The 27,643-nt window shown below is 47.5% G+C and overlaps 1 protein-coding gene across 4 annotated transcripts in view; it reads right to left on the bottom strand.

Annotated features, from left to right (window-relative positions):
* The window catches only part of PRR5L (proline rich 5 like), a 79,329-nt gene extending 53,462 nt beyond the window's left edge, over positions 1-25,867 (bottom strand). The window contains exons 1-3 of one of the 4 annotated variants that reach the window (XM_018059229.1): positions 25,672-25,863; positions 2,448-2,735; positions 305-385 (exon numbers count right to left, since the gene is read on the bottom strand). In XM_018059229.1, coding sequence (XP_017914718.1) covers positions 305-385; positions 2,448-2,611 — 245 coding nt within the window. In that variant the 5' untranslated portion in view covers positions 2,612-2,735; positions 25,672-25,863. Of the gene's footprint in view, positions 1-304; positions 386-2,447; positions 2,736-4,035; positions 5,423-25,597; positions 25,644-25,671 lie in introns of those variants that run through there. The other 3 variants (XM_018059230.1, XM_013969814.2, XM_018059232.1) reach the window with 3 other exon arrangements.

Below are 27,643 nucleotides of genomic sequence, written 5' to 3' on the forward strand. Positions count from 1 at the left end.
GAAATGTTCATAGAGTAAATGACAGCTGCTAGATGTCACCCCCTACCCCCTGTGCCCCAGCCACCCACACATGCACTATACACATGGACAAATGGACAGGCCCTCTCTGGAGCAGAAGTCTAGACAGACAAGGGCCCCGGAACTTCACAGTTAGAAAAGATTCAGAAAAGCCAACAGAAGCAGCAATAAGAATCAAGCAGAAAACAGAACTTAAGGTGAGGCTCCCAGAGTGATGGTGAGGTGTAGCTCCCTGCCCCAGTTCAGGCCCATGGAGGGGAGGGTCCCCAACTGGCCAGCCACGTACCTGATGTTTTCATTCAGTGCATAGAGCTCATTGCTCTGCAAGCCGCCCCCTTTAAAGACGTTGATCACGGCAGTCTGGACGCTGCAGGGAAATAAAAAGACCCCCGATGAGTGGATCTGCCTCCCCGGGGCCACCTCCACTAGCAGCTCAGAGCCGAAGGTGGGGAGAAGGGCCAGGAAGCCCAGGGCACAGGCAGGCCCACGTTTTCTCTCCCTGGAATCCATCACTTGCACATGAGGGTCCTTGGAAAGGGAGGAAGACTGAGGCCAAGAGGACAAAAAGAGGCCCTCTCCCCGCATTTTCTCGCAGGCTGGCAGCCCTGCTGGGGAGCAGCCTTAATGAAGGGCAGGCAGTGGGATCTGCTCTCAGGAAACTGCGTGGCCAGCACCTGCGGGTCTGAAAGAATCCCGCGTGGCACTGGCTGCAAGCAGTTCACCCCAGCCTGCAGTTCTCTCACTTAGGGGGCCTCTGTCTTCACAGCCTGGAAAGGATCACGCCTTGCCTTATCTTAATGTTTTTTAAATTTTGCAATTATGGATTTTAATTGTCCTCGCCTTTTATTTTACTTTTTTAAAACAACAGGAGTATAATTGCTTTACAATGGTGTATTAGTTTCTGTGATAACAATGAAGTGAATCAGCTTTATGTATACACAAGATCCTTTCCTTCTTGGACCTCCCTGCCAGCGCCCCCCTCAATCCCACCCATCTAGGTCATCACAGAGCACGGAACTGAGCTCCCTTCAGAGCACTGAAGCCTGAGCTGCACACCGGCTTCCCACCAGTGATCTCTTTCCCAGCTGCTGGTCTGTGTATGCCACTGCTCTCCCGATTCATCCCACCCTCCCCTTCCCCCTCTGCGTCCACACATCACTTCGCTATGTCTGCGCCTCTGTTCTTGCCCTGCAAATAGGTTCATCTGGACCATATTTTTCTAGATTTCATATGCCCCAATATATGATATTTGTTTTTCTCCTTCTGACTTACTTCACTCTGTATGACAGACTCTAGGTCCATGCTTTTAATAGTACTTTCTGGGAAGAACTCCAGAAGGGCTGGCCTCACTTCCCCTTCCCCTCCCACGAGTGTCCAGGCAGAAGAGTTGATCCCTTGAAGGACCCAGGTAAGTCTCTGGACCCAGCCCAGCATTTCAGCAAGGAGCTGATCACAAACTTGTCTTCACCCCAGGTTTCAGGCTTTATTAAAATGAACCAGGTTCTACTTAACATCAAAACATTTCAGATCTCCCCTCCCTCACCATCATGAGTTGTGCATTCATTAAAAAAAAAAATTGATAATGATCCAAATGACAAAAAAACCCTCAGTAATGCTTTAAAATAACAATGCATTTGATTTATCCAAACAGAAACCACACGATTTGAAACACAGCTCCAGGAGGGTGAGACATAGTACGGATTCAGCCTCTACTCAGTACCTGGTACACAGATTGGCTGGGCACTTTATGAAGGCTCAGAGTCTCCTCTCCCAGCCACCAGTAGCTTCCAGGTGGGGATCAACCCTGGTCTACACTGCATTACTAGCTTTTCACAGATACGTGTCTAATCTTCTTAAACAGGTAGCAGGTGACTGGAGGTTACTTAGATGTTCCCACCCTCGGGTCGTCTGACAACCGGCATGGGCCTAATGTTAAGTTCTGATCCAACTGTCCCGGGCTGGTTAACTGATTTTGAGAGCCCAGAAGCCCCCAGTGGTCCGCTTCCCCTCTATTCAAACAAGGAAAGACAGGGAGAGAAAAAGAGGGACAAACTAAGAGTATGGGATTAACAAACTGGGATACAGCAGATAAGCAACCAGGATTTACTGCATAGTACAGGGAACTATGTTCAATATCTTGTAATAACCTATCGTGAAATATAATCAGAAAAAATAACAATCTAACACAATACTGTAAATAACTGTATATCAATACAAAAAGAAAAAAATACATTTAAAAAAAACAACAACAAGAAAAATTGATGGATACAGTTGCCATAGGGAAACGGGCACACTGTGTCAGTCACCCCTATACCCATGACCTTCTGGAGCCTGATTTCAGAAGATGCTGAAGCTCAGCTAGCCCCTGGCCCTGGCACGCCAACCCCTACCCCACCACCACCTTCCCGCCCACCCAGTGCCTCCCATACCTGTTCCAAGCAGAGTTGGAACTCAGCTGCAGAGCCTGGCGGGCTGCCTGGAAGCGGGGCAGGTCGCTGAGCGCCGGGGAGCTCATGAAGCGCGGTCTGGGCCTGCGGAAGGAGCCCATCTTGGGGAACTCGACGGGCAGGCTGGGGGCGAAGCCACGGGTCATAAGTCCAGGTGAGGGGGCAGCTTCTCCTCTGGACCAGAAGGTTCCGACTGCCCACCCAAAGGGCTCCTCTCACGGCTGTCTTCCAGCCCTCAGGCGTTCTCAAAACCACGATGTTGGCCAATACCTGAAAAGAGAAGCCAGCTTTTCTTGAAAACACCTGGGCTGAGCAGACCCCATCATGGGGGAAGCTGGCTGGGACTTCCTGGCCAAACTACCCTAAAAAAAAATTCCAGGACCCCAGAGTACTATCTATAACTTGCACGGTCTCACTCACAAGTGTTCACAAGCCTCCTTTTGGTTATAACCTTGTGGTCATCCCCGGGTGGAGAGGCACTCACAATGGGTTGAGGCCAGTCCTACAGAAAAGTGATTGCTAAGCTACGTTTGACTGTGGTTCCCATGCACAGCTATCAAAGTTTGGGCCCCCGCTGAGTTTCTGTAGCTTCTACCAAGTTTTTCATTGAGATGACTTAAAAAAAAAAAAATAGAGCACACAAGAGCTCCTTGTCTAGACACTGAAGATGGTCCATGACACTCCCTGACGACCACAGCAGCCCACGTGCATCGCTCAGTATTTCCCAAAGCATCAGTGCCTCTCCCCTCAGGGTCATCTCTTCACCCTCCCTTGCCTGCCGTTCATTCATGTATTCTATCAGAACATATTTATTAGCTACTATTTACTAACCAGGCTTCCCTGGTGGCTCAGTGGTAAAGAATCCACCTGCTAATGCAGGAGACATGGGTTGGAATTCTGGGTCAGGAAGATCCCCTGGAGGAGGAAATGGCAACCCACTCCAGGATTCATGACTGGAGAATCCCCTGGACAGAGGAGCTTGGTGGGCTACAGTCCACGGGGTCGTAAAAGAGCTGGACACAACTTTGTAATAAACAACAGCGATTTATTAACCATGCGAGCTGTGTAGCATCTGAAGACTTCTAAGACCTAGTCCCTGCCCTCAAGAGGCTCACGGTCTATGGGAAGAGAAGTCGCCATGTATTTGCTCATGCAACAAACATTACTAAGCCCCTGCAGCGCTTTAGGCACTCAGGCCTTGGGGATGCATGTGGCCTTGGAGAATGTGGTCCCTGCTCCATGGAGCTGTTCCAGGTGAGGCTGCAGGCTTTTGATTGTATCTACTATTTCCCTAAGGGCTTCCCTGGTAGCTCAGCTGGTAAAGAATCCACCTGCAGTGCAGGAGACCTAGGTTCGATCCCTGGGTGGGATGATCCCCTGGAGGAGGGCATGGCAATCCACTCCAGTATTCTTGCCTGGAGAATCCCCATGGACAGAGAAGCCTGGCAGCCTACAGTCCTTGGGGTTGCAAAGAGTAGGACACGACTGAGCGATGAAGCACAGTACAGTTCTATTTCCCTTGCCCAGAATCCCCTCCCTCTTCCTCTCTGCTTATCTGAATCTAACTTACCCTGCAGGGTTGGGTTCAATGATATTGTCTCCTGGAAACCTTTATGACTCCATGGTTAATGACTTTGAGTGAATCTGGGTTCGAATTTTAACAAGGTCACTCCCAAGTTGTGTGACTTCGGGCTGATTGAGTCTGAGAGTCCTCAGCTGCTAGCAATGCCAACCTCACAGGACAGATAAGAGGGGAAATGAGATGGTGTGACATGCCCAGCAAAATAGCAGACCCAAGGCTCTCAAGCACTGGCTATTTCTATTCAGATCTGACTTTCTCTCTTTTCTGGGCACTTTTGAACCTGCTCTTTCAGTCTTTTATTCTTCGGTCAGCGTCAAGCCCAAACTGACGATGCAAAGTGAGTTTGGGAACTGGTCAGAGGGAAGGACAAAAGCAAATCACCAAGATCACGGTCACTTTTTTCTTCCAAAGCTTTAGGGTTAGCCCAAAAGTATTTTCAGTGGCACCTCACCAGCTTATTCTGCTGTGTCCCCAAAACCAACACTGAAAGAAAAAGATATTCCAGCCACAAATGCCAACTTTCCAGCTGGCAGGGGGAGCAGGTTTTGCAGGCCCAGCTGCGGTGTTGGAAGAAGGAAGAATCCAGGTCCCTCCTCCCAGGGAAACAAGCTGCCCTTGTCCGCGAAGCACTAAGGCTGCTAGCTGGGCCCTGAGACTGTCCATCCAGAGGGCGTGGGCAGGGCTATCACTCCCTGTAGACAGTGGGCACAGTGACAATGAACTTGTGAAACCAGGAGCCAAGAAAGGAATTGCTCATCCTACGTCTGACATTTTTTAAACGTGTCCCACTTTCTCTGACAGTCTGCCCTTCACCCCATTCTCAGAATGAGCCAATGATGACTAAACTTTACCAATAAATGCTGAGGAAGTCATGCTAGGCCTTCTCACTTTCAGAGGGTCTCAATAACCCCACAAGTGCCCCTGGAAGGTGGAAAGATCTATGCAAATAAATGAGTGGGGCAATGCAGTAATAAAACCACGGGAGCCCTTCAGACGCCTTAAACTAGCTGGCTTTGGGATTTAACTTGCCTGGTAAAGGTCACACCATTAAGAGAGACTCTGTTTCACCGCCTTTCTTTAAATGAGCCTGTTAAGTGCAATTCATCTGCGTAATTATGGGATATTAACTCCATTTACGAGGATCCTAAACTCCAGGTGATGGAGCTGCCTCCCACTCAGGGGCACCTGTACAGGGAAGTAAAAAGGTGAGCAGAAGGCATCATTCGAGTCTTCTGGTTTCCTGCCGAAACATCACTTCTCCAGGAGGCTGGGCAACACAGCGGACCCCGGGGGCAGGCTCCTGCCCCTCATCCCACTTCTCAGTTACTGCCTCCCACCCCACTGCCAGGCTTCCTGCTCCAAGCCGTGTGCACGCAAGCCTCATGGGCAGCCCCATCCACATACGCAACCCTTTTAACTACGGGTGACTTTCAGCCAAAAAGATGATGACCGCGGCGTCCTCGGCCTCGCATCAGCCGCGCAGGAACACACAGCCAGGAGCGTCTCTGACTCATTCGTCCCCTGCAAAACCTGCCACCCTCAGATACAGACATTCCAATGCTGTCTTCATCCACCATGCCTACTTCCGGCTGGAGCCAAGAGGCCTCCCCAGAGCACCGAGAGGAAGCTGTTGTTCGCGTTGACGAGAGGGGCCTGAAAGGGAAAAGCTGACACAGCCGGTGTCCACCTGCCATGGCACTGCCTCTTCACACCCGGGCTCGTCCCGACCTAAACAGGGCAAGGCGGAAACTCACACGACAGGCGGGGCTTCGGCGTGAAGCCAGGCCAGGCTCCCGCTTACAGGGGGCAAAAGTGAGGCTTAGAGTAGCAGAGCAAAGTCTGATGTTCGAGGTAGGAGAGAGCTGGGACTGGCTAGAACTCAGGTTCCCTCATTCCTATCTAGAAAGTTTCCCAGTCCCCATTCTGTAGGCTCTTTGAAGACAGCAATCAGATCGAGACTTACTCATCTCTGTAACCTCAAGCCTAAAGGCACTGCTGAAGATAAAAATGAAGACTAGCAATTCATAAGGCACCAACTGCCTGCCTGACCTGATGACAAACGCTGTCACCAAACCCCATCTGAAGATCAGAGAAGTTAAGCAACCTGCCAGAAGTCACACAGCTATTAGGAGGCAGATCACTGACGACTGGCCTCATCCTATCCTAATGGACTGGCCTCAGCCCATCCTCCCTTTCCTGGGAGACCAGAGCTGGCCAGGAGAATCACAACTGAAGCTACCAAGTTCGGCAGGAACATCTAGTCACAGAATGTCATGTTAAAATTTAGACCTCATGCCCCAGAGATGGATAAACAGACGTAAGGAACACTAAGACCACATTTGTGGCCAGGGGAGCACAAGCAGAAAACAAGGAATGGTGAAAGCTTGGACTGCTTTAGTTAGACACCCCGCCCCTTACTATCTGTGCGACCTTGGCAAGTCTCTTGACCTCTCTGAGGCTCAGTCACCTCCTGCAGGAGATGAGCTAGCTAGCGTGACAACCTCAGGGTTGAATGAGGATAAAAGGAGGATATTTGTAAAACACTTAGATGGAAGAGTGCGTGGCAAACAGCAAATGCTTCATAAGTGCTTGTTAAATAAATAACTTGTTATTTCTAAATCTCTAGGCAATGACAGCAGTGGGAACATAGCAACACTTCCTCCGGCTTATGGCGACCTCACAAACATCTGGAAAATACTCCAGTTGGGAGCAGGCCAGGTCTCTGAGCCCCCATGGTGGTCATAGAGCATTAGGGCCTTGGGTAACTCAGGATGTTATTTATTGAGGCATGATGCCTTTCAACTCCTTTCCTGCAGCGTGGTTTCTGGGTGGCAGTGGGGTGGGGGTTGGTCACAGAGTGAAGCAAGCTAAGAATTACTGGCCCTTTGGCCCAGTAGTTCCACTTCTAAGAATGTACCCTACAGAAATGGTGACATGGTCCTGAAGACTAGCAAATATGCCAGTTTTTTGCAGTAATGAAAAACTGGAAACTACCAAAATATCCACCCAGAGGGGACAGGTTAATCAACTACGGTACCCCCTAAATGGAACGGTTGCTACTCAGTTGCTCAGTTATGTCTGACTCTTTGTAACCCCATGGACTGTAGCCCACCAAGCTCTTCTGTCCATGGAATTTTCCAGGCAAGAATATTGGAGTTGGCTTGCTATTTCCTCCTCTAGGTGATCTTCCCCAGCCAGGGATCAAACCCATGTCTTCTGTGTCTCTGGCATTGCAAGCAGATCCTTTACCATTGTGCCGCCTGGGAAGCCCAAATGGAACAGTTCAGTTCAGTTCAGTTCAATCACTCAGTCGTGTCCGACTCTTTGCGACCCCATGAATCGCAGCACACCAGGCCTCCCTGTCTACCACCATCTCCCGGAGTTCACTAACATACCACTAATTAACGGGAATGACTGTAGCTCTCAAGGATGAGTGGTCACCAGAGGCTTTCGAATCAGGCAAACTCTGGCATCAGTGCTCATTCTGCCACTCATTGACTGTAGGAGGCAGAAAAACTGGCCCCCAAAGATGGAGCCACTTCTTAGTCCTCAGAACCTGAGACCATTGCCTTGGGTGGCAAAACATGTAATTAAGTCAAGGATCCGGAGAGAAGAAGTTTAGTGTGGATTATCCAGATGGGCCTATATATACAATTACATGTACCCCGATAAGAGGGTTGCAGGAGACTGGAGATAGAGGAGGAGACACAGACACACAGAGAGAAGATGCAAAGACAGAGAAGAGACGGGAGAGATGCAGCCACACACCAAGGAACGCTGGCAGCCACCAGAGGAAGCCGAAAGGGGAAAGAAACAGACTCTCCCGATGCAGCTGCAAGTTGGTATGCTGTGAAAAAGAAAACGAGATTCACCCCTAGAGTCTCTGGAGGGCGTATGATCCTATGATACATCGATTCTGAACTTCTGACTCCAGAACTGTGAAAAAATACAGTTCCGTTTTTTTTAAGACTTTTTTTTAAATGTGGACCATTTTTAAAGTCTTTATTGAATGTGTTACAGTATTGCTTCTGTTTTATGTTTTGGTGTTTTGGCTTAAGATGTGGGATCTTAGATCCTCGACCAGGGATCAAACCTGCATCCCCTGCATTGGAAGTCTAAGCCTTTTCTGAAACGCTATGTGTTAATTTTGCAAAACTGTTTGTTTTGTACTGGAGTATAGCCAATTAACAATGTTGTAATAGTTTCAGGGGAGTGGCAAAGGGACTCAGCTATACATATACATGTATCCATTCTCCCCCAAACTGGAAGTCAAAGTCTTAATCACGAGACCAGCCAGGGAAGTCCCCACGCCTGTTGTTTAAAGCAAACCAAGGCTGTGGGCATTTGTTACTGCAGCCACCACCAATGAATATACTCACTGTGTCCCTGGCCCACCCTGCACAGCAGGGTCTACATCGAAAACATGGGAGCCTGGAGAGCTGTGGTGCTGCCGAGCCAGATGATCTATGAGCAGCTTGGCATGGTTCCTGGAATCACGCAGGTGCCACCCCACGTGCTATGGAGGTTCAGACCAAAAGGGCCAGAGCCAGGCTCCGTGTCACCACTTCCAATCGAGGCAGGCGACTTAGGATTGGTGGTGGTAGTGATGGTGTGGGGCTGGTTGAGACGATTTAAGGGAAGATTTAAAATAGGCTTGGTATGCAGCGAGCGCTTGATATCCGCTGCTGCTGCTGCTAAGTTGCTTCAGTCGTGTCCGACTCTATGCGACCCCATAGACGGCAGCCCACCAGGCTCTGCGTCCCTGGGATTCTCCAGGCAAGAACACTGGAGTGGGTTGCCATTTCCTTCTCCAATGCATGAAAGTGAAACGTGAAAGGGAAGTCGCTCAGTCGTGTCCAACTGTTCGCGACCCCATGGACTGCAGCCCACCAGGCTCCTCTGTCCATGGGATTTTCCAGGCAAAAGTACTGGAGCGATATCTGCTACCTATTGCTTACTTTTATTACCACCACCACCACCGCTGCTGTCTTAGCCTGCTCAGTCTGCTATAACCAAATACCACAGACGGGGTGGATTCAAGCAACAGACATTTATTTTCTCACAGTTCAGGAGCTACAAGTTCACAATCAAGGTGTCAGCAAGGTGGTTCTCTCCTGAGGCCTCTCTCCCTGCCTTGCAGACGGCCACCCTGTGTCCTCGCGTCGACTTGCCTCCATGTGCCTGCATCCCTGGTGTCTCTCTGTCCAAACTTCCTCTTCTTATAAGGACACTAGTCATATTGGATGAGGGTCCACTGTAATGAGCTCGTTTTAACTCAGTCAGCTCCTCAAATTCCCTATCTTAAAATGTTACATTGGCTATAAAGGCTTGTTGGGTTTTTTTCCCCTTAAGATGTTACAGAAAAATCCAAATGAACATTTTGGCCAACCCGATACAATCACATTCTAAGATTCTAGGGGCTGGATCTCACCATACAAATTCTAGGGGGACACAATTCAGCTACAACCACCACCACCATCATCACTGACACGATCACAAAACCTTCCTTGCCTAAAGTCTCTGAGTTACAGAAACCACGGTGTTTCAGTAGGTGTTCTCTATGAAGGACCAATGAGGCTAACACTTAGGAAAATATGCTTCTAGAATGATTTAAGTAGTTAAGTTTTGGGTGCTTTTCAGTTATCTGGGAAGCCAGAGTCCTGTGTCCATGAAGCATGAGGCAGTTAGAGGGCTCCTGGGTGCTGTCACTGGCCTTGCTCTCCCCCAGGCTCATTGCATGGGGTTACTTTGGAAACTCGGGATCCACAATGTGTATCCTGGAGAAGAATGTGGTGTCTTGCCTTCTCCTCTCGGCTTCTAGGGCCAGGGCACGGGGAAGGGGGGCAGCCTACGGGCTGGACCAGTGGGCAGAAGAAGGTGGTATACCTAGTGGAAAATGCAAATAAATTCTATCGTACTAAGGCTCCAACCCTCGGCTCTGAAAAGGGAAGTAGGATCATGGCAAAACTTAAAGAAGTGGGTGGCTTATAATGACTCGGAGGCTTCCAGGAAAAAGCCATTCTGAGGGTAAATAACAAAGAAGTCAAACAAAACTGGGTACTCAGTCTGATGTGGCCGCCCAGAAAACAGAAAACAGGAGAAGCCCGTTCCCAGGGAAACCAGACAGACAGCTCATCTGATAGGCCCCTTCACCCCCACCCAGGTGGCCCTGAAGGCAGGAAGCCCAGCATGGAGCTCCTCCCCTGGGACACGAACACAGAGATGAAGAGCCAGTGACCTTCCACACCCTCAGGATTTAGATACCGTCATTCAACTCCACCCATCCATTCTCTTAACTATGGCCAGAGCAATCTTGATCATGATGACCCCAGAGAATGATGGCATATTCACTGAGGGCAAAGAAAGGGACAGGCACTTGACATGCCTTATCTTGGTGCCTTTGAAATGAATTTAGGGGGGCTTGACCCAAAACCTTTCGTGATATAGATTAGAATAGAAAATATCAGACCACCCATTTGGGGAAATGTGCATATCACACATTTACTGAGACTAAATTTATCAGTATTTCCTACTGTCAAAGTGTTAGAAAGCCCCTGAAAAAGACACATGTTCATTGTAGCCCAATGTTCATTGCAGCACTATTTACAATAGCTGGGACATACAAACAACGTAGATGTCCACTGACGGATGAACGGATCAAGAAACTGTCGTACATATATACAATGGAATATTACTCAGCCATAAAAACGAATGCCTTTGAGTCAGTTCTAATGAGGTGGATGAACCTAGAGTCTATTATACAGAGAAGTCAGAAAGAGAAAAACAAATAACATATATTAACGCATATATGTGGAATCTAGAAAGATGGTACCAATGAACCTGTTTGCAGGGCAGTAATGGAGACTCAGACATAGAGAACAGACTCGTGCGTACAGAGGAGGGAAGGAGAGGGTGGAATGAATGGAGAAAGAAGTATTGAAATAGATACACCACCATATGTGAGACAGATAGCCAATGAGAATTTGCTGTAAGACTCAGGGAACTCAAACTGGGGCTCTGTGACAGCCTAGAGGGGTGGGATGAGGTGGAGGTGGGAGGGAGGTTCCAGAGGGAGGGGACATATGTATACCTCTGGCTGATGCATGATGATGTATGGCACAAATCGACACAATATTGTAAAGCAATTATCCTTCAATTAAAAATAAACATATTAAAAAAAAATGCTTGGAAGCCCTGTGTGCTATCATCTTCCCCATCTTACAGAGAAGGAAATGGAGATGCTGCTTTGAACACAAACCCAACACCCCAGTGCCTGCTATGCTCACAGAGCTGTTGCTCCAATGCTTTCAAAGGCTCCCTACAGGTCTTAGAATAAATCCCCAAACTTCCTCCTCACATTCTCACTTCCCTTCACTCTGCACACCAGCTTTCCTTCATTTCCTCTAATACCACCTGCTCTCTCCTGCCCCAGGACCTTTGCATGTGCTGTGCCCTCTGTGTGAAATAGTTCCTATTCACTTATCCAGGCTCAAACCTGCACACCCTTTATCACCTAAACTTCACTTGCTCAGAGAGGTCCTACTCCTTCTCTCCCGGCCCCTCCACCCCGATCAGGTCGCACCACCCCACAGAGCACCCTCCTCACCAGGGACCAGTTTCGTGGAAGACAGTTTTTCCATGGATGGGGGCAGGGGATGTTTTGGGGTGATTCAAGTTCATTATATTTATTGTGTATTTCATTTCTATTATTATTACATCAGATCCACCTTAGAGCATCAGGCATTAGATCCCAGAGGATGTGGACCCCAGAATAAATCACTACAGAAATATTCCTTATTGTTTCCATAAGGTCCATAACGGCAGGGACTGTGTCTACTCTGTTGCCAAGTGCATCCCCAGAGTGCAGTATAGTGCAAGAATTCCACAGATATTTGATGAATGCGCAAATGAGCCAGCCAGAGAGTGATAGTCTTGCTGGGAGACACAGAAACCATAAACAAGTATCAGGTGAGGAGTCCGATACCTCAAATTACAGACGGCTTTACTGCTTATTTAACTTATATGCAGAGTACATCATGAGAAACGCTGGACTGGAAGAAACACAAGCTGGAATCAAGATTGTCGGGAGAAGTATCAATAACCTCAGATATGCAGATGACACCACCCTTATGGCAGAAAGTGAAGAGGAACTAAAAAGCTTCTTGATGAAAGTGAAAGAGGAGAGTGAAAAAGTTGGTTTAAAGCTCAACATTCAGAAAACTAAGATCATGATATCTGGTCCCATCACTTCATGGGAAATAGATGGGGAAACAGTGGAAACAGTGTCAGACGTTATTTTTGGGGGCTCCAAAATCACTGCAGATGGTGACTGCGGCCATGAAATTAAAAGACACTTTACTCCTTGGAAGAAAAGTTATGACCAACCTAGACAGCATATTCAAAAGCAGAGATATTACTTTGCCGACTAAGGTCCATCTAGTCAAGGCTATGGTTTTTCCTGTGGTCATGTATGGATGTGAGAGTTGGCAAGGCTGAGAGCCGAAGAATTGATGCTTTTGAACTGTGGTGTTGGAGAAGACTCTTGAGAGTCCCTTGGACTGCAAGGAGATCCAACCAATCCATTCTGAAGGAGATCAGCCCTGGGATTTCTTTGGAAGGAATGATGCTAAAGCTGAAACTCCAGTACTTTGGCCACCTCATGCGAAGAACTGATTCATTGGAGAAGACCCTGATGCTGGGAGAGATTGGGGGCAGGAGGAGAAGGGGACGACCGAGGATGAGATGGCTGGATGGCATCACTGACTCGATGGATGTGAGTCTGAGTGAACTCCGGGAGCTGGTGGTGGACAGGGAGGCCTGGCGTGCTGCAATTCATGGGGTCGCAAAGAGCTGAAAACGACTGAGTGACTGAACTGAACTGATTGAAATTACTGCATGAAAACATCCGAATATTGAAATCCGACAAGCCTGGGTTCAAATCCAACCTCTATGATGTACCAGCTGGCTGACCTGGATAAATGACTCAATCTCTCTGAATCTCTGTTTCCTCATCTGTCAAATGAATGTGATATTTATCTCAATGTTATTAGCATTAAATGAGGCAGCCTAGATCATGGCCTCACCCATAGTGGGAAACCCCCTAATTGGAGCTAGTATTAAATTTTTATAGAACATTGTTCTCCATGAAGCCTCCCAGGTTCCCAGACATGACATCCAGTGTGGGGCTTGACAGAGTGCAGTCTGGGGCAACCGCCAGGGAGGAAAATCTGACAAGATCTACAACCTGGGGGCTCAGATAGTAAAGAATCTGGCTGGAATGCGGAAGACCTGGGTTCGATCCTGGGTTGGGAAGATCCTCTGGAGAAGGAAACGGCAACCTACTCCAGTATTCTTGCCTGGAGAATACCATGGACGGAGGAGCCTGGTGAGATACAGTCCACGGGGTCACAGTCACATATGACTGAGTGACTAACACACACAAAATGACGAAGGTTGTATCCTCGGACACAGCAACGCTACTTCCAGGGATGTTACTCTGGGCATGTCGAGTGGCTTCTAAAACCAGAGCTTTCCTACAGCCTTCTTTATAACAGCCAGGGGTCGGGAAGACCCCAAATGCTCAGCACCGAGGACTGGCTCTGACTACTATGGTGTCCCATACACTGGGATCTAAGAAAGAAGGGTCAACAAACTGCATTGCACTGACTGGGGTGCTCTCCGGGGACGCTCTGAACAAAGCGTATTAAAAAGCTAAACATAGAATCATGTGTACGTTAGGCTCCCATCTACATAAAAAAGATGAAAAAGCATATTTGCATATTTCACTAAAGGAGCATGAAGTATCTCTGAAAAGACAGACCAGAAACTGGTAACCCTGGTTTTCCCCCAGAAGGAAGATGGGTGGCAGGAACTCAGTAGGGGAGCACTTTCTCTATAAACCCTTATGTAATTTTAAAATTTTGAAACATGAAAATGTATTACTTTTTCAAATAAATAAGTAAAAACAAGTGATGCCCCCCCCCCACTTCCCTCCCCTTCTCAAAAGTCCAATACAACATAGCTTATAAGATTTGTTCAGTCACTCAGTTCTTAGAAGTGGGATTCAAACTGGGCTCCTGATCCCCAGGGCAATGCTCTAAAATTACCACTCATTCATTCAACATAAATTTATTTATTTAGCATTTATTCTACAATAGGAGCTGCCTTGTGGAGGGATAAATGGGCCAGAAAATAAACCCTGGTAAGAAAAGATGAAGGGGAGAACCAATTTCTTTCCATCTTCGCATCATGCATCACAAACCATCCCAAAGGGCTGAGCCTAAAACATCCCGAAGAGTGGACAGAAACAACCCAGGTTCAAGGAGGCGTCCACAGACCAATCCAATCTGGATTTTGCCATCTTAGGGTAAAAGCCCAGCTGTCCCAGATCTGAAGTTTTCAAGAGAAGCCCCAAATCCAGACCTATTAAAATGTTTAAATCACTCAATGTGCAAGAGTTGGCAACTAATTCACCAGGCGGACTAACACCTTAGGTGCCTCACATAACCCTTCCCAGCTGGGATAGGAAGGGTTCCCAGTAGTAAAGAATCTGCCTGCCAATACAGGGCTGCAGGAGATCCGTGGGTCAATCGGGAAGATCCCCTGGAATAGGAAATGGCAACCCACTCCAGTATTCTTGCCTGGACAGTCCCATGGACAGAGGAGCCTGGTGGGTTACAGTCCATAAAGTCACAAAGTCGGACTCGACTAAAGCAGCTTAGCATGCATATGGGTCTGTGACCTTTATTTTATCCCATCATAGCTATGACCACCAGCCTTCTCACACTTTTTACCCAGAGCCTAATTAGAGTATAACGTAAGCCCGCACTACCCAGCTGCTGTGGCCTTGGATAAATAACTTCCTTTCCTAAGATCCATTGATTTCTCAGGTAAGTAAGAGACTTGCCGATGGCCATGGTAACCTCTCAGCACTACCAGCCATGTGTTCAACCCCTACCCTGTGAGGCCCACATAACTAGGCCCCTTTGACAGACCACGAGGGGGATTAGACCCTGACACAGTGCAAACGCAGAACCAGCCCTCAGCCTTCTGTCATCTCCCACTTGCCGTATCATCTAATTGGTCAAACTCTTAACTAACCAGCTCTCTCTCTTATCTCATCCTTACTCCATCATTGCTTCCTCAGTGAAGCCACAAGCACCCTCTCCTCCCCTCTACACTACATACACACCCAGATACACTCTTCAAACAGGGCCAGTCAGCAGCCCCTGAGATTTCGCTAAAAGAAACACATAGCAAACAGCCTGCTAAGCCAACCTAGGAAACCAGATCTGAGCTACCTGGTGCCCGAACGTTTTTAAGAACAGTGGGACCATTTTCCAGATCAATTGCTTCCCATGACGATTTTCCTCTTGTCGGTGTTGGTAGGAATATACTAACCATCATCAGAGGCTGGCCCAGATGGTGGGGTAATGCTGAGCCTCTGTGAGCAACTATCATCTCAGTCCATTTCTGCCCTAAAGCAATGAGGCAGTTTTTATTATTTTCATTTTGCAAAGGAAGAAACTGAAGCCTGGGAATTAACTTGCCAGAAAACTAGTTAAGTGGGACCAAAAGTCAAATCCCACCTGATTCCACGACCTGAACCTCCAACCCACCGTTTTAACAACAGGTCTGCCACAGGCCCACCTCCCATACTTCCCCTCTCAACCATCGCCAACAGCTTCTTACCCGGTTCAGGCAGCCAGTGAGTTCTGTCCCTTACAGGAAGGAGGTTTTTGTTTCTTCATAGTCCCTTCGAGAGAGCTGAAGTCATTGCGCTTGTTTACTTGTTCACAGCCTGACTGGCCCTGAGGGCACGTAAGTTCTTCAAAGACGTGTGAGAGCTGGCTGGACTTGCTCGCCATTATACCCTGCTATGCGCACAGTGCTATGCACATAAAAGATGCCCAGGAAATAAGGTTGAATATTGGGATGAAATGTGGACTTCCAGACCAGCAAGTGGAACAACCCTTTCATTTCTGAAAGTGAAACTCTTAGTCAGTCAGTCATGTCCCACTCTTTGCAGCTCCATGTATCACAGCCCGCCAGGCTCCTCTGTCCATAGGATTCTCCAGGCAAGAATACTGGAGTGGGTAGCCATTCGCTTCTCCAAGGGATCGTCCCAACCCAGGGATCGAATCTGGGTCTCCCACATTGCAGGCAGATTCTTCACCCATTAGAGCCAAGCATACACAAGGGACCAGAAAAATACCCTTCCTTCTGCTTGAACTGGGGTCCACCTTAGCATCACTGGACCTAGGCCACGTGGGCAAGAAGTCCTGGGTCTGCCTGCTGGTCAGTGGAACCTACAAGCACAGCAGAGGAAGGTGCCGGCTGCAGGACATGGCACACTTATTTGGATTAAGACCCACCTTTGCAACTTGTAGGAGACAAAAACCAGCAGGAGACAGACATTCTCACAAACAAGAAAATGTTAGGAGTCAAGTTTGGACTATGGAAAAAGTTCAACAGGAAGAATGAGACAACTTTCTCAGTCCTCCGCTGGAAATCAGACGCAGACGGAAGAGTCTGGGAGTCCGAATTTGTGCAAGAGTAAATACTGGCACAAACAGGATGCAAGCGCCTGTTTCTCTCTGCTTCATAAGGTTGGCAAAATGTCCCTGGAACTCAGAGCACTGACAATCCCGATCCATCTAGAAATAATTATTTCATTCCAGCATCATCACCCAGGCCTGCCAACCACAATATAATCATCAGAAAAATCCCCTCCTGTGATACAAGTCAAACAAAACTGTGGGGAATAACCACACCTCTTATTTGCTCCTCTCGAAGCCCCACTTTAAGTATCAGGTTTCTTGGAGAGCAAATTGTTTGGGTGTGGCCCATAAATGCCATCCAGAGTGATTCTGCAGTGCCTCCCAGATGATAAACTGAAAAGTCTAGACACCAGTGGTCGCAGAGACTGACCACGCATGATGTAATTGCTGACATGGAACATACATAAAACCCTGAGGGGTGACAGAGCGGTCAGAAGCTACTGTCTGGCAGCCAGCAAGAGTTTTCAGGGTGGGGAGATGTGCTCTAGAATAACATGTGTGATTTACTAAAAATTAGCTTCACTCTCTCATTGCAGGAACAAGATGGAGTGCTTTCTCATAAGAAAAGAAGACAAAGGGAAGGGGCTCTTCTCCCATGTCATGGGGCCAAGTGCAAAGAGCGCTGGAGAGAGGCAGGAGCCTGAAGGGGCTCTTGGGATCTGATCATTTCAGGGAGGTCATGAGTTCGATTCAAGTTCATGTAACAACCACATGTTAGAAGGTCTGCTGTGTGCCAGGATCTGAGTAGGAAAAAACGGTTCAGAACAAGGAAGAATGGAGTATCTGCCTCCAAGGGGCTCAGGGGCTCACAGGAAATACTCAAAAGTCATGCTATAAATGCACTATTACACCAACGGCTGTAATTGAAGATGGACGGTTGAGACAAGACCGAGGCAGAAAGATTAAATCGCCTTCTCCAGTTACAAAGCAAAGCTAATGAAAGGTCGCCCGAAAAATACATGCTCTCCTTTTTCTTGTCTGTTTCTCTAAAGAATACGAGCACTGGACACTGGGAAGGAAATCTGGGGAAGAAAAAAACAAGCTTTTGGAGGTAAAGCTCAACAGGTACCCTTTTAAAATCTGACAAGGAAGGGACCAAATATTACGCTTTAATAAATATCAGTAAGCACCCACTATCCAGAGCACAAAGAAGAGCCAGATGTGGTCTTATCAATAATAAAGAAAAGAGAAAAAAGGAACAGGAATTTGGTCGTGATTAAAGAAAAACACAGGAAGGCCTAAAGCACTGATGGCAAACAACTCAATGCCTGCAGTGGCCCGAGGCAGAGAACACGCCCAGGCTTGGAGGCCCAGGTGGGGCCACAGCAGACTAAGGAGAACCCTCAGTCTTCTTTCTATTTCTTAAAAAAAAAGCTGGAAGCCAGGGTTTACGTGTCAAATCTCCCAATTTTTAAATACTGGAGCAAATAATCTTTTTTTTTTTTTTTTTTCAAAACAGGACTCAAACCAAACAGGACATTTCTGATGCCCAAGTCTGGCCCCTGGGCTGCCAGTTTGAGGCCCCTTGCCTTAAACAGTTGGCTACAGAAAAACAAGTATAGTTCGTAACTGCCAGGGCCAGATGAATAACGAGGAAAAGAGTGTGATGGTCACTCAGGAGGCCTGTAGGAAGATGAATCCAGACCTGGGAAAAATAATCGGACCAGCAAAATAAAACTTCCAGAGGCCTGTGGTAGACCACTCACCACTGGCACCTGCACAACACTTTGTATGGTCAGCTTTAGGGATCTGTGGGTTCTGAGCCCTCGAATACAGAGGGCCACGTGTAAAGACTTGAGCATCCTTGGATTTCAGTCCAGGGAAGAGAGACCTCCTGCACCAGTTTCCTACAGATACCAAGGGATGACTAGTTTCTAAAGCTCATTTTCACATTCACCTCATCTGATCTCCCCAACAACTCTCAGAAGTAGGCATCACTATGGCCCCTATTTTAGAAGTAAAGAGTTTCTGGTTCAGAGGCCAGGGAAGGAACTTGTCTCCAGTCCCACAGTTATGAAAGGGAGGACTTTCATAACTGAGTCCAATAGCACCAGGACTCAAGTCTGGGATGAATACTTTTGCATAATTTCAAAGAGGAGAACTCCAGGCTATCCTGACGTACAGCCAGCCTTTACAACACCAGTCTAGCAAAAACTAATGTTCTCAACCAAGGGTGATCTTGCCCCCATCTCCTCCCGAGGGAGACATTCAGCAATGTCTGGAGGTATCTTTTGCTGCTATAATGTGAGGAGGTGTGGAAGGTACCACAAGCATCTAGCCGATAGATGTCAGGGATGCTTTTAAACATTCTACAGAACACAGGACAGCTTCCTATGACAAAGAACTATCCAGCCCCAAGTGTCGATATGGATAAGTTGAGACCCTGGTCAGACTCTAGTGCCTGGCTACTTAACTTGAGACCTAAGAATCAGCAGAATCGGCATCACTTGGGAGCTTGTTAGACATTCAGGCCCCACCGCATGCCCACTGAATCAGATTCTGTGATTTAACAAGATCCCTGGGTGATCTGCATTTACCTGAGGAAGCACAGCCCTAGACCAGGCTTCCTTGGCCATGTCGGAATTTATTTTGTAGACAGCAACAGTGAGCAATTGGCCCCCGTCAGACTGCTTGCCCACGGCAGTCTCTGATCTCAAATCCAGATCAACCCAGATCTCAAATCCCTGTCCTGCACTATCTCTGAGATGCCAGCCAGGACCAACATATGGCCTTTTTGTACAACTCTCTCATCTGCAAAGTTGATACTGACCTTTGGGGGTGTCTTGGGGACTTTTCTGAAGCCTGAAAGGAATCAATTATCCTGCTGGCTGAGATTTTTTTTAATGATCTCAGAACACTGCATGGGATAACCATGTTCGCCCACCACTTTTGCCGGCAGATATTTTACAATGAAAGTGGTCACACAGCTGCCACAGTGGTGGACTCCAGTGGCCAGCAAGTAGCAGAGTTCTCCAAAATGACGGCGGCAGCTGACGTGGTCTCCCCCAACGACACCTGCGGAAAAATGCTGAACCCGTTCCAGAGGAGTATTTAGAATTCAACGACAAGGGTAAAAGGCTTTACACGGAGGATTTACCCAGCTGAGGTCACGAGCAGGTTGTAACAGGGTGTGAGGCAGCTTAGTTCAGAATAATACAGACGCACATCAGAGTCCTTGCTGGATTTTTGCTCCTAGTCCTTGGGAAGAAGAGGAAAACAAATTCCTTCACGTATTCTCCCAGGCTCAGCTAAATGGACATATATTCTAGTTCCTGAGTGGCCAAGGCAGTCCCAAGCGGTCCCTTAATCCTAGTATTTGCTAGAAACAACCGTTGTCACAGATGCCTTCAACAAAACACAGAACTCGGCCTGCGTCCAGAAGAGCCAGCAAAGTTGAATAAAGTGCTGTAACAAATGAGGAGAGAAGCAAGAAACTGGAGGTGTTGCTGGTGCGTGGTGGCCAGCTAACGTGAAACCAGAACACTGATGAGTATTGAGAGAAATCTCACATTTACCCCCCAAAATTAAGGTGAGGTGTACTTAGAATTAGAGGTAAGTACATGTTTTCTGGAGCCTATGATTATACGCAAAATAAATCATACAAATAATTATGAGAGGCTGCTTGGGCACTGGCAGGGGTAGATGTTGACCTGGTTTTTCCAGAGGCCATGGTCAAGAGGGAGAGGGATCTTAGCGTGAGTCCCATGGCTCTCCAGGACCCTCTGGGCACAGTTCACCCATAAGTGAAAAGGGCTAGGAAGAGGGTGAGGCTAGTGAGGTATCTCTCTCAGGGCCACGCCCTTGACAGCTCACTCACCTCACCCTAGTGCGTGTGTGCGTGCGTGCGTGCGTGCGTGCGTGCATGTGTGCGTGCGTGCGTGCGTGCTTGTGTGCGTGCGTGCGTGCTCACTCGCTTCAGTTTTGTCCAACTCTTTGCCACCCTACGGACTGTGACCAGCTAGGCCCCTCTGCCCATGGGGATTTTCCAGGCAAGAATACTGGAGTGGGTTGCGATTTCCTCCTCCAGCGGATCTTCCCAACCCAGGGATGGAATCTGCATCTCCTGCGGCTCCTGCATGGAGGCGGATTCTTTACTGCTGAGCCACCAGGGAAGACCCCAGCTCACTCTAGACCTAGCCTCAAAGCATACACACCACCTGCTTCCAAAAAGATCACTCATATTTTTGACTGAAAGCTTACACAGAGTAAAGGTGGTTGATTTTCATTTTAAACCTAACTTTTAACTACGGAGAAAAATGAGCAAGCCATGACCCATCCCCAAAACCTCACAGAGCAGTCCTCACATTTCTGACAAAGAACTCAGATAACTGACTTGCTCTCCAATCAGCACAGAGCCAGCTAAACCGGGCTGCTGGCTTCTGCTTCGTAACGAAGCCAGTTTATAATAATATCATTTATTATCCTGTACAGAAATGGAAGATTTTTTAAAGGGAGGAGATAGAGAATGTCCTCCACACATTTGAAAAATATTTAAAAAGCCCCCAAATCACCAGAATATGTTAGGAGTTGGAACTATCAGAGGGGGGGAAGAAAAAAAGTCAGCTTAAATTTAATAGACCATTTAAATTCCTAGTTGACAGTAATTAAAGAGCAAGCAGTATTTCTTTAAACTGCTGCTAGACAGAACTTAATCCAATTTAGGTAATCACTAACCTTTACTATTTTTTTTGTCTCTCTCTTTCTCTCTCTCTCTAAATGGAATCCAAGGATTGATCTACAAAGGCCATAAACTGGCAAAGCATAAGAAAAGAATATTTAAAGAGAGAGAGACTGGGTGACTGTTACCTCAAAGAGTCAAGTCCAATTAAAATGGAAACAAGTCTGGGGCTCCCTAATTTAAATTGACTATAGCCTGGGGCTTCTAACGAGGCTTCTTCACAGCAGAAGCCAGGCCAAGAGAGGTGGCAGTACTTCCTCCTGCATTCTCCCGTTTCAGCACCTGTTGGGCAGGCTGATCACCAGGTCCTGCCCACCAGGGCGACAGCCATCCCCTGCCAGACCAGCACCAGTAATTCTTACGGTCACAGCACCTTCTGGGCCTCTCTCCTTCTTCCATGGAATAACTACTCTCAGAATTACCCACACTGTCCCTTCGGTTCCTCCAATGTTAACCCAGCCCCTGTCCTCTCATTTTAATGCGACCACACTGCTCTGATTCAGAAACTTCCATGTGAACAACTAGGACCTTCTTGAGATCCTGGGATCCTAGGTTCTTCATGGAAGGCCTTCAAGGACACATATCAGAATACACTAGAAAGAACAAGGGGCTTGAGTTAATAGCTGTGTGACATCAGGAAAGTAATTAACCTCTCTGAGTCTTCGTTTTTCACATCTTAAAATCAGGAAAAGACTATCTACCTGCTTGATTGTTGAGAGGTTCACCTGCTTGATTGGTAAGAGGTTCAAATAACATTACCATGACTGAACCTAGCCAGTAACTGCCCAGGAAATAAGTTGGCTCCTTTAACTGTACGTTTTAAGGTAAACCTTGAATCTCCAGCCCCTGCCCAAACCATGAATTAAGTTCAACGCTGATGCCCCATCATTGCTTAGCATCACTCAACCTTCTTCTTAGCTCCAAAGGGGACTCTTCCCTTGTAAAACAGTACCTTCTGCTCATCAGGGTACCACTGTCTCTGTTCCCAAATTATTAAACTCATAGCCTGTACAAAACCCACAAAATATTTTATTCCCAACACTCAGCCACTGAAATATTAATTTATAATAAACAGTTAACAAATGATAGTTTCTATAAGCATTGCTTTTAGCAAGAATTTAGTTTCGCATATATAGAGGCAACTCCAGGGAACAAACTTTAAATGATGAACACACCACAGTAGAGATCTTTCAGAAGGCCTCACACTATTTCTCACATCAATTCTGTATCAATCTATCTCTGTAAAAAAAGAAAGGAGGGGGGTGAAAAAAGGCTACAATTCAAGTTTCTGTGTATTCTACATGTACAAGGGCAGTACAAAAGGAATGACCACAGGAGACTGTTCACATGCACACCTACAAATTCCCTAGGATAGAGAACGTATTAAGAAATCCACAAAGTCCTTATTGATTTCAATTCGACAGATGAATGGTCGAAATACTGCATGTACATTGTTAATAACCAAAGTGAAGATTATGACATTAGGTCTGGATCCCCAGAATGAAATTTTCAAATACCAGTGCGATGGTTTTTAAAGATAAGACGAGGATTACCCTCCCCTCCCTGCCCCCCAGTGAGTCACTCTATGATATTTAAAAGAAAGAAAAGAGAAAAGCCACCAGTTAATCAACTATAAAATGATCTTATCAACAACTGAGGCCCTGAAAGGAAAGACATCTTCAGAGATGGCTGGCACTTCAAGGCTGGAGTAACAGATCTGGAACCCATTCTCCACTCCAGGGTGTGTGTGCCTGTTACTGAGTCCAGGCTCGCTCTGCTTGCTGCACAGAGGGCAGTGAATCCAAGAGGCAAGGTGTTAAGGCAAGGAACACGACTTTATTTGGAAAGTCGCCTGACCAAGATGGCAGACTAATGTCTCAAAATAACCATCCTGTCAGAGTCTGGATGCCAGATTCTTTTTTGCATCAGTGATGGGGGGTGGTGAGGAAACAAACTAAAAAGGCCATTTAATCTTGCAAGTATCTCCTAGAGTAGCAAGCCTCAAACAGAGTGATGTGTTAATGTCTTCCTTCCTGCCATCTACAGGTGGAGGAGTTCTGAATAAAGGCACTTTAGCTTAACAGTCAAGCAGAAGGGCAGGATTCTCAGAGGCAGGCCATTATGTGTGATTATAATAACAAAAGAAATAGATCTAGCTTTGACTCTTCCCTGTTATATGACTTTGGACAAATTTAAGCCCTCTAAGCCTCAGTGGACTTATCTGTGTCATGTGGAAATGATAGTACTTATCTCCTCATTTTTTGGGTGCAGATTATATATCAAAGTTTCTTAGTGCAAAGTCTGATATAATAAGACTTCAAGAGGTGTTTGTCCCCCTCCCCTTTTATAAAATAAAGGCAAGATTTTTGAAATGTTCAAACACAGACCATTGTTGAAATCTTACCCATGTGAAATAAAAACACAACCATGACTCTCTGGATCTGAAAGAAATTACATCTCCTCATTGAGAAATAAGCTTGTTTAAACTAAGCCCTTAAGAAATAACCAGGTCAAACAACCTTATTTCTAATACCTTTCTTTTTTACACTACTGAGGGTTCTGGCTCTAATTGTCAATGGAATACTGAAAGGATGATGGTTGGGGGTTGAATAAAACCAAAGACAACTTTGTGGATTAACCAAGCATTGTTGCCTTTATCTGCCACATTCTATAAAAACACTGAACAGCACTCTTAGTCAGATTTCCTGGGCTCAATACAACCAGAGAAGGCCCACCAGCCAGGTTTCACAGAGAGGAGTGTTGCACTTTTCTTAGTCCTACTAGGAAACTCACAAGAGACTAAATTTAAAACGTGGCTAAATTAGTTCCGCAAGTGCCGTCTCGCCTTCTGATACAGGTGCTGTTCCTGTTGTCAGTTACGGCGGCTCCCGCCCGCCCCCCCCCCACCCCCACCCCCACCCCCGCCCCGCTCCCCCAGCAATTTACTAGAACACAGTCCCATGACATTTGGCAGCATGCAGGCCAGTGAAATGTCATGACTGCACCCACAGTGACCAGGATCACTAAAGGGAAGTAAAAAGGGCCACCTCTGAGGTTTGATCAGCAAGCGCCCTTTGGTGGGGAAAGGGGAGGGGGTGCAGAAGACGGAGACAATCTGGACTTGGTGTCCTTGACCGCTTTGGTCCTTTGCAATGGGTCGTTTGGATCTGCACGCACCGTGTGGGCAATAGGTCTAGAACTCTACCCGGCAGGAATGTCTGGAGATTCTAGCCCATAACTTTTCCAAGTGGGTCTCCGGAGCAGATGTGCCTCTGAGCCACCTCGCGTGAGCCTTCCGTCTTGTGAGATGCATCGTAAACTGAAACCTTGCATACCGCAGGACTGCAGTGGTGTCTATAAATACTCACCGCCTTACTGCTGACCAACAAAACGCGGGCTCCCGGCACCGCGGGGGAAGAGGCGGTGGCATGTGACCCAAGGCGGAGGCTAGGTAGAACAGGGGAAAACCCTATTGCCAACCAGGGAGGCACCCCAGAGCCGATTCCTGAAGCACGGTTTGCAAGTACAGAACCTGGTCTGATCCTGGGCGGCCGCCCCTAGGAAAAGGGGGAAGAAAGCTGGAACCAGAGTCTAGAGGCAGGAGTCAAGATTCCAGAGCGCCCCCCTGTGCTCGCAAAGAGCTCTGCGTGCGCGCACAGTAGGCGCGCAGAGGAAAGCCTCCCCAGAACGAGGGCTGGCGGGAAAGAGGTAGCGGAGAGGGGATGCTGCTGGCGAAGAGGGCCGCCCGCCCGAGTCCGCCCCAGTCTGCGGAGTGCGCACTTCAGCAGCGCTCGGGACAAAGCGGTTCCCTTCTCTGGCCTCCCCTCCCAAGCCTCTCTCCGAAAAGAAGGGGGAATAGCAGGAAAAGATGGAGTGTTTGGGGGCGCCGAATCGCCCGCGCCCGAGTAGGGGCAGTTCTTGAGATTTGCACCTCAAAAGGGCCAAAGGGGAGAACGAGAGAGACCTACAAGCAAACTTTCTTTTTCGATCTCCAGGCACAGCCTGGGTCCTAGGATCGGCGGCGTCCCTCGCCCATCCTAAGCCACCGACGCGGGGAACGTTCCTCCCCTCCCCGGCCCCCCACGGTGGTCGCGAGCCCCGTACTCTGTGCCCGCCTGCAGCGTCGGATACGAGGACCCTTAACCACGCGAGGGCCCCCACCCGGTTGCCCCCAGATGTAACGCTTTCCCCAAGCCCCCTCCGCGAGCCCCGCTGGATTGTCCCCGGTATGCCCGGCGACTGTGTTCTCAATCCCGTGCTACTGCTGACCCTAAGGCTCCAGCCCCTCCCGAGTCACCTCGAGTCAACGCACCCCTGCAGCTCGCCTCCGCCCGACTCTGCGCGCCCGGGGAAAAGTTTCCGGTCTTCCCGAGAAAGTTTTCTCACCCGCGAGCAAAGAGCGACCTGGATGGCTCTCGCCACCGCGCGGTGCCCAGCTCCCTCTCCTCCCTCCTCTCCCGGCTCTGCGGGGTCCTGTTCAGCCTCAAGTCCGCTCCGGCGCGAGTCCACAGTCGCGGTGGCGGCGGAGCTCCCGGACCCAAGCTGGTGACACGTTTCCCTCCTCGCTCATCTTACGACCTCCCCCTCCTCCTCCCACCGCCCCCCGCTCCTCCTCCTCCCACTTTTCCTGTCCTGTGCTCATCGCTTTAGTTTCTCTCCAGCAGCTCGCACCCCACCTCACCCCATCCCAGGGCTCCTCCCCAGCAGCAACTCTCTCTCGGCTAGGGAGGGTGGGTGGTGCAAGGGGAAGGGGTCGACTGCACTTCGATCCAGTGCAACAATTTCAGGAAATGCAACGCTTGAAAAGCTGGAGAGGATGCAACAGGTCATGGGAGCTTGGCGCTGCGCTTCCCTCACACAAGAGGAGACCCCCACCGCACCCCCCCACCTCCACCGCCACTAAAAGAAACTCTACCAGGATGCCAAGAGGGTGATTATAGGGCTCAGTGGAGGACTGGAGCCTGGGACTTCTGTCATTGCTTGAAGGGGCAATCCTCAGGCCGATTCCAGAAGTTAAGTGCATTAATGGAAATGTAATTCCAGTGAAGTCTCTACCTTAGATTTGGTAAACTTTTTTTTTTTTCAGTTTATCACTTCTCTTTCCAGCTGAAGGTTTAGTGAATCGGAGGGTCCTTCAGAGTTTGAAACAACAGAAAGCCAACCGATCCCCAAATTAAAAACAATGAAAAACTATTTTCAAAACTGTTTTTCTTTTGCAGGTGTTAAGAATTTGATGCAGCTGTTCTCAGGACTCACTGGCTTGCATAATTTCAACCTATGGCTAAGCAGGAAATACTTTACAAATAGGCTCGTTCACACATCACACTTAGGCTTTGAAACCACAGTGACATTTGCTGAAAAATGATGTCTTTTTATGTCAAAACTGAGAAAAAAATGTCGTGTTTATTTTGAGCACTGTGACCTTATGAAAGGGTTGCTGGTCAGAATGTGCCCAAAGAGCGTTTCATGAAGCTCAGGGTGCTCCCCTTGTCCAGAGATATCAGATAAAGCTAAAGTGTTCTCAGCAAAAGTCAGCGTGATGAAGAGACTTTAAATCCCATCCCAGGAATCAAAGACAATGAAAGAGACTGGACAAAGCATGTGCCTGGGATCAGAACGCTTGAGAGGGCAGTGGTCAGTGAGGGGACCTGGGAAATGCAGTCAAAGTTACATTGACTTTTTCTATTTCATATTCAGTGCTCCCATTTCATTTAGTTTATGTTTTCCAATTTCTCCATCTCTTCTGTTTTTTTAGATGTTCTTTCTCAAGCCTTTATCAAGTGCGGTAGAAAAGCTTTTGTATACATATATATAGTATGTATAATATATGTATTTTAAGAAAACATGAATTTTTGCCTAGCTGAAAAATTTATGACAATTTTGATTCTACTTGTTTGACTTAGTATAAATAGAATGCTAGGTTTCTAATTTAAAAAAAATGTAGATACACAACAAGCAACAAAGATATACGGTATAGCACAGGGAACTATAGCCAATATCTTGTAATAACTTATAATGGAAAAAATCTGAAAAATAATATATATATATGTACGTTTTACTGAATCACTTTGCTGTACACCTGAACCATTGTAAGTCAAATACAATAGAATATATATATTAACATTTTTTAAAATGAACTATCAATCAAAGTCAGTAGGATAGAGAAGCAAAAAAAAAAATAGATTATTAATAAGGACCTACTGTATACCACAAAGAACTCTACTTAATGCTCTATAATGGCCTATATGAGGAAAGAATCTAAAAAAGAGTGGATATATGTTTATGTATAACTGATTCACTTTGCTGTATACTTGAAACTAACACAACATTGTAAATCAACTATACTCCAGTAAAAAAT

Source organism: Capra hircus, chromosome 15 (assembly GCF_001704415.2).
Source record: "Capra hircus breed San Clemente chromosome 15, ASM170441v1, whole genome shotgun sequence".
NCBI classification, from domain to species: domain Eukaryota; kingdom Metazoa; phylum Chordata; class Mammalia; order Artiodactyla; family Bovidae; genus Capra; species Capra hircus.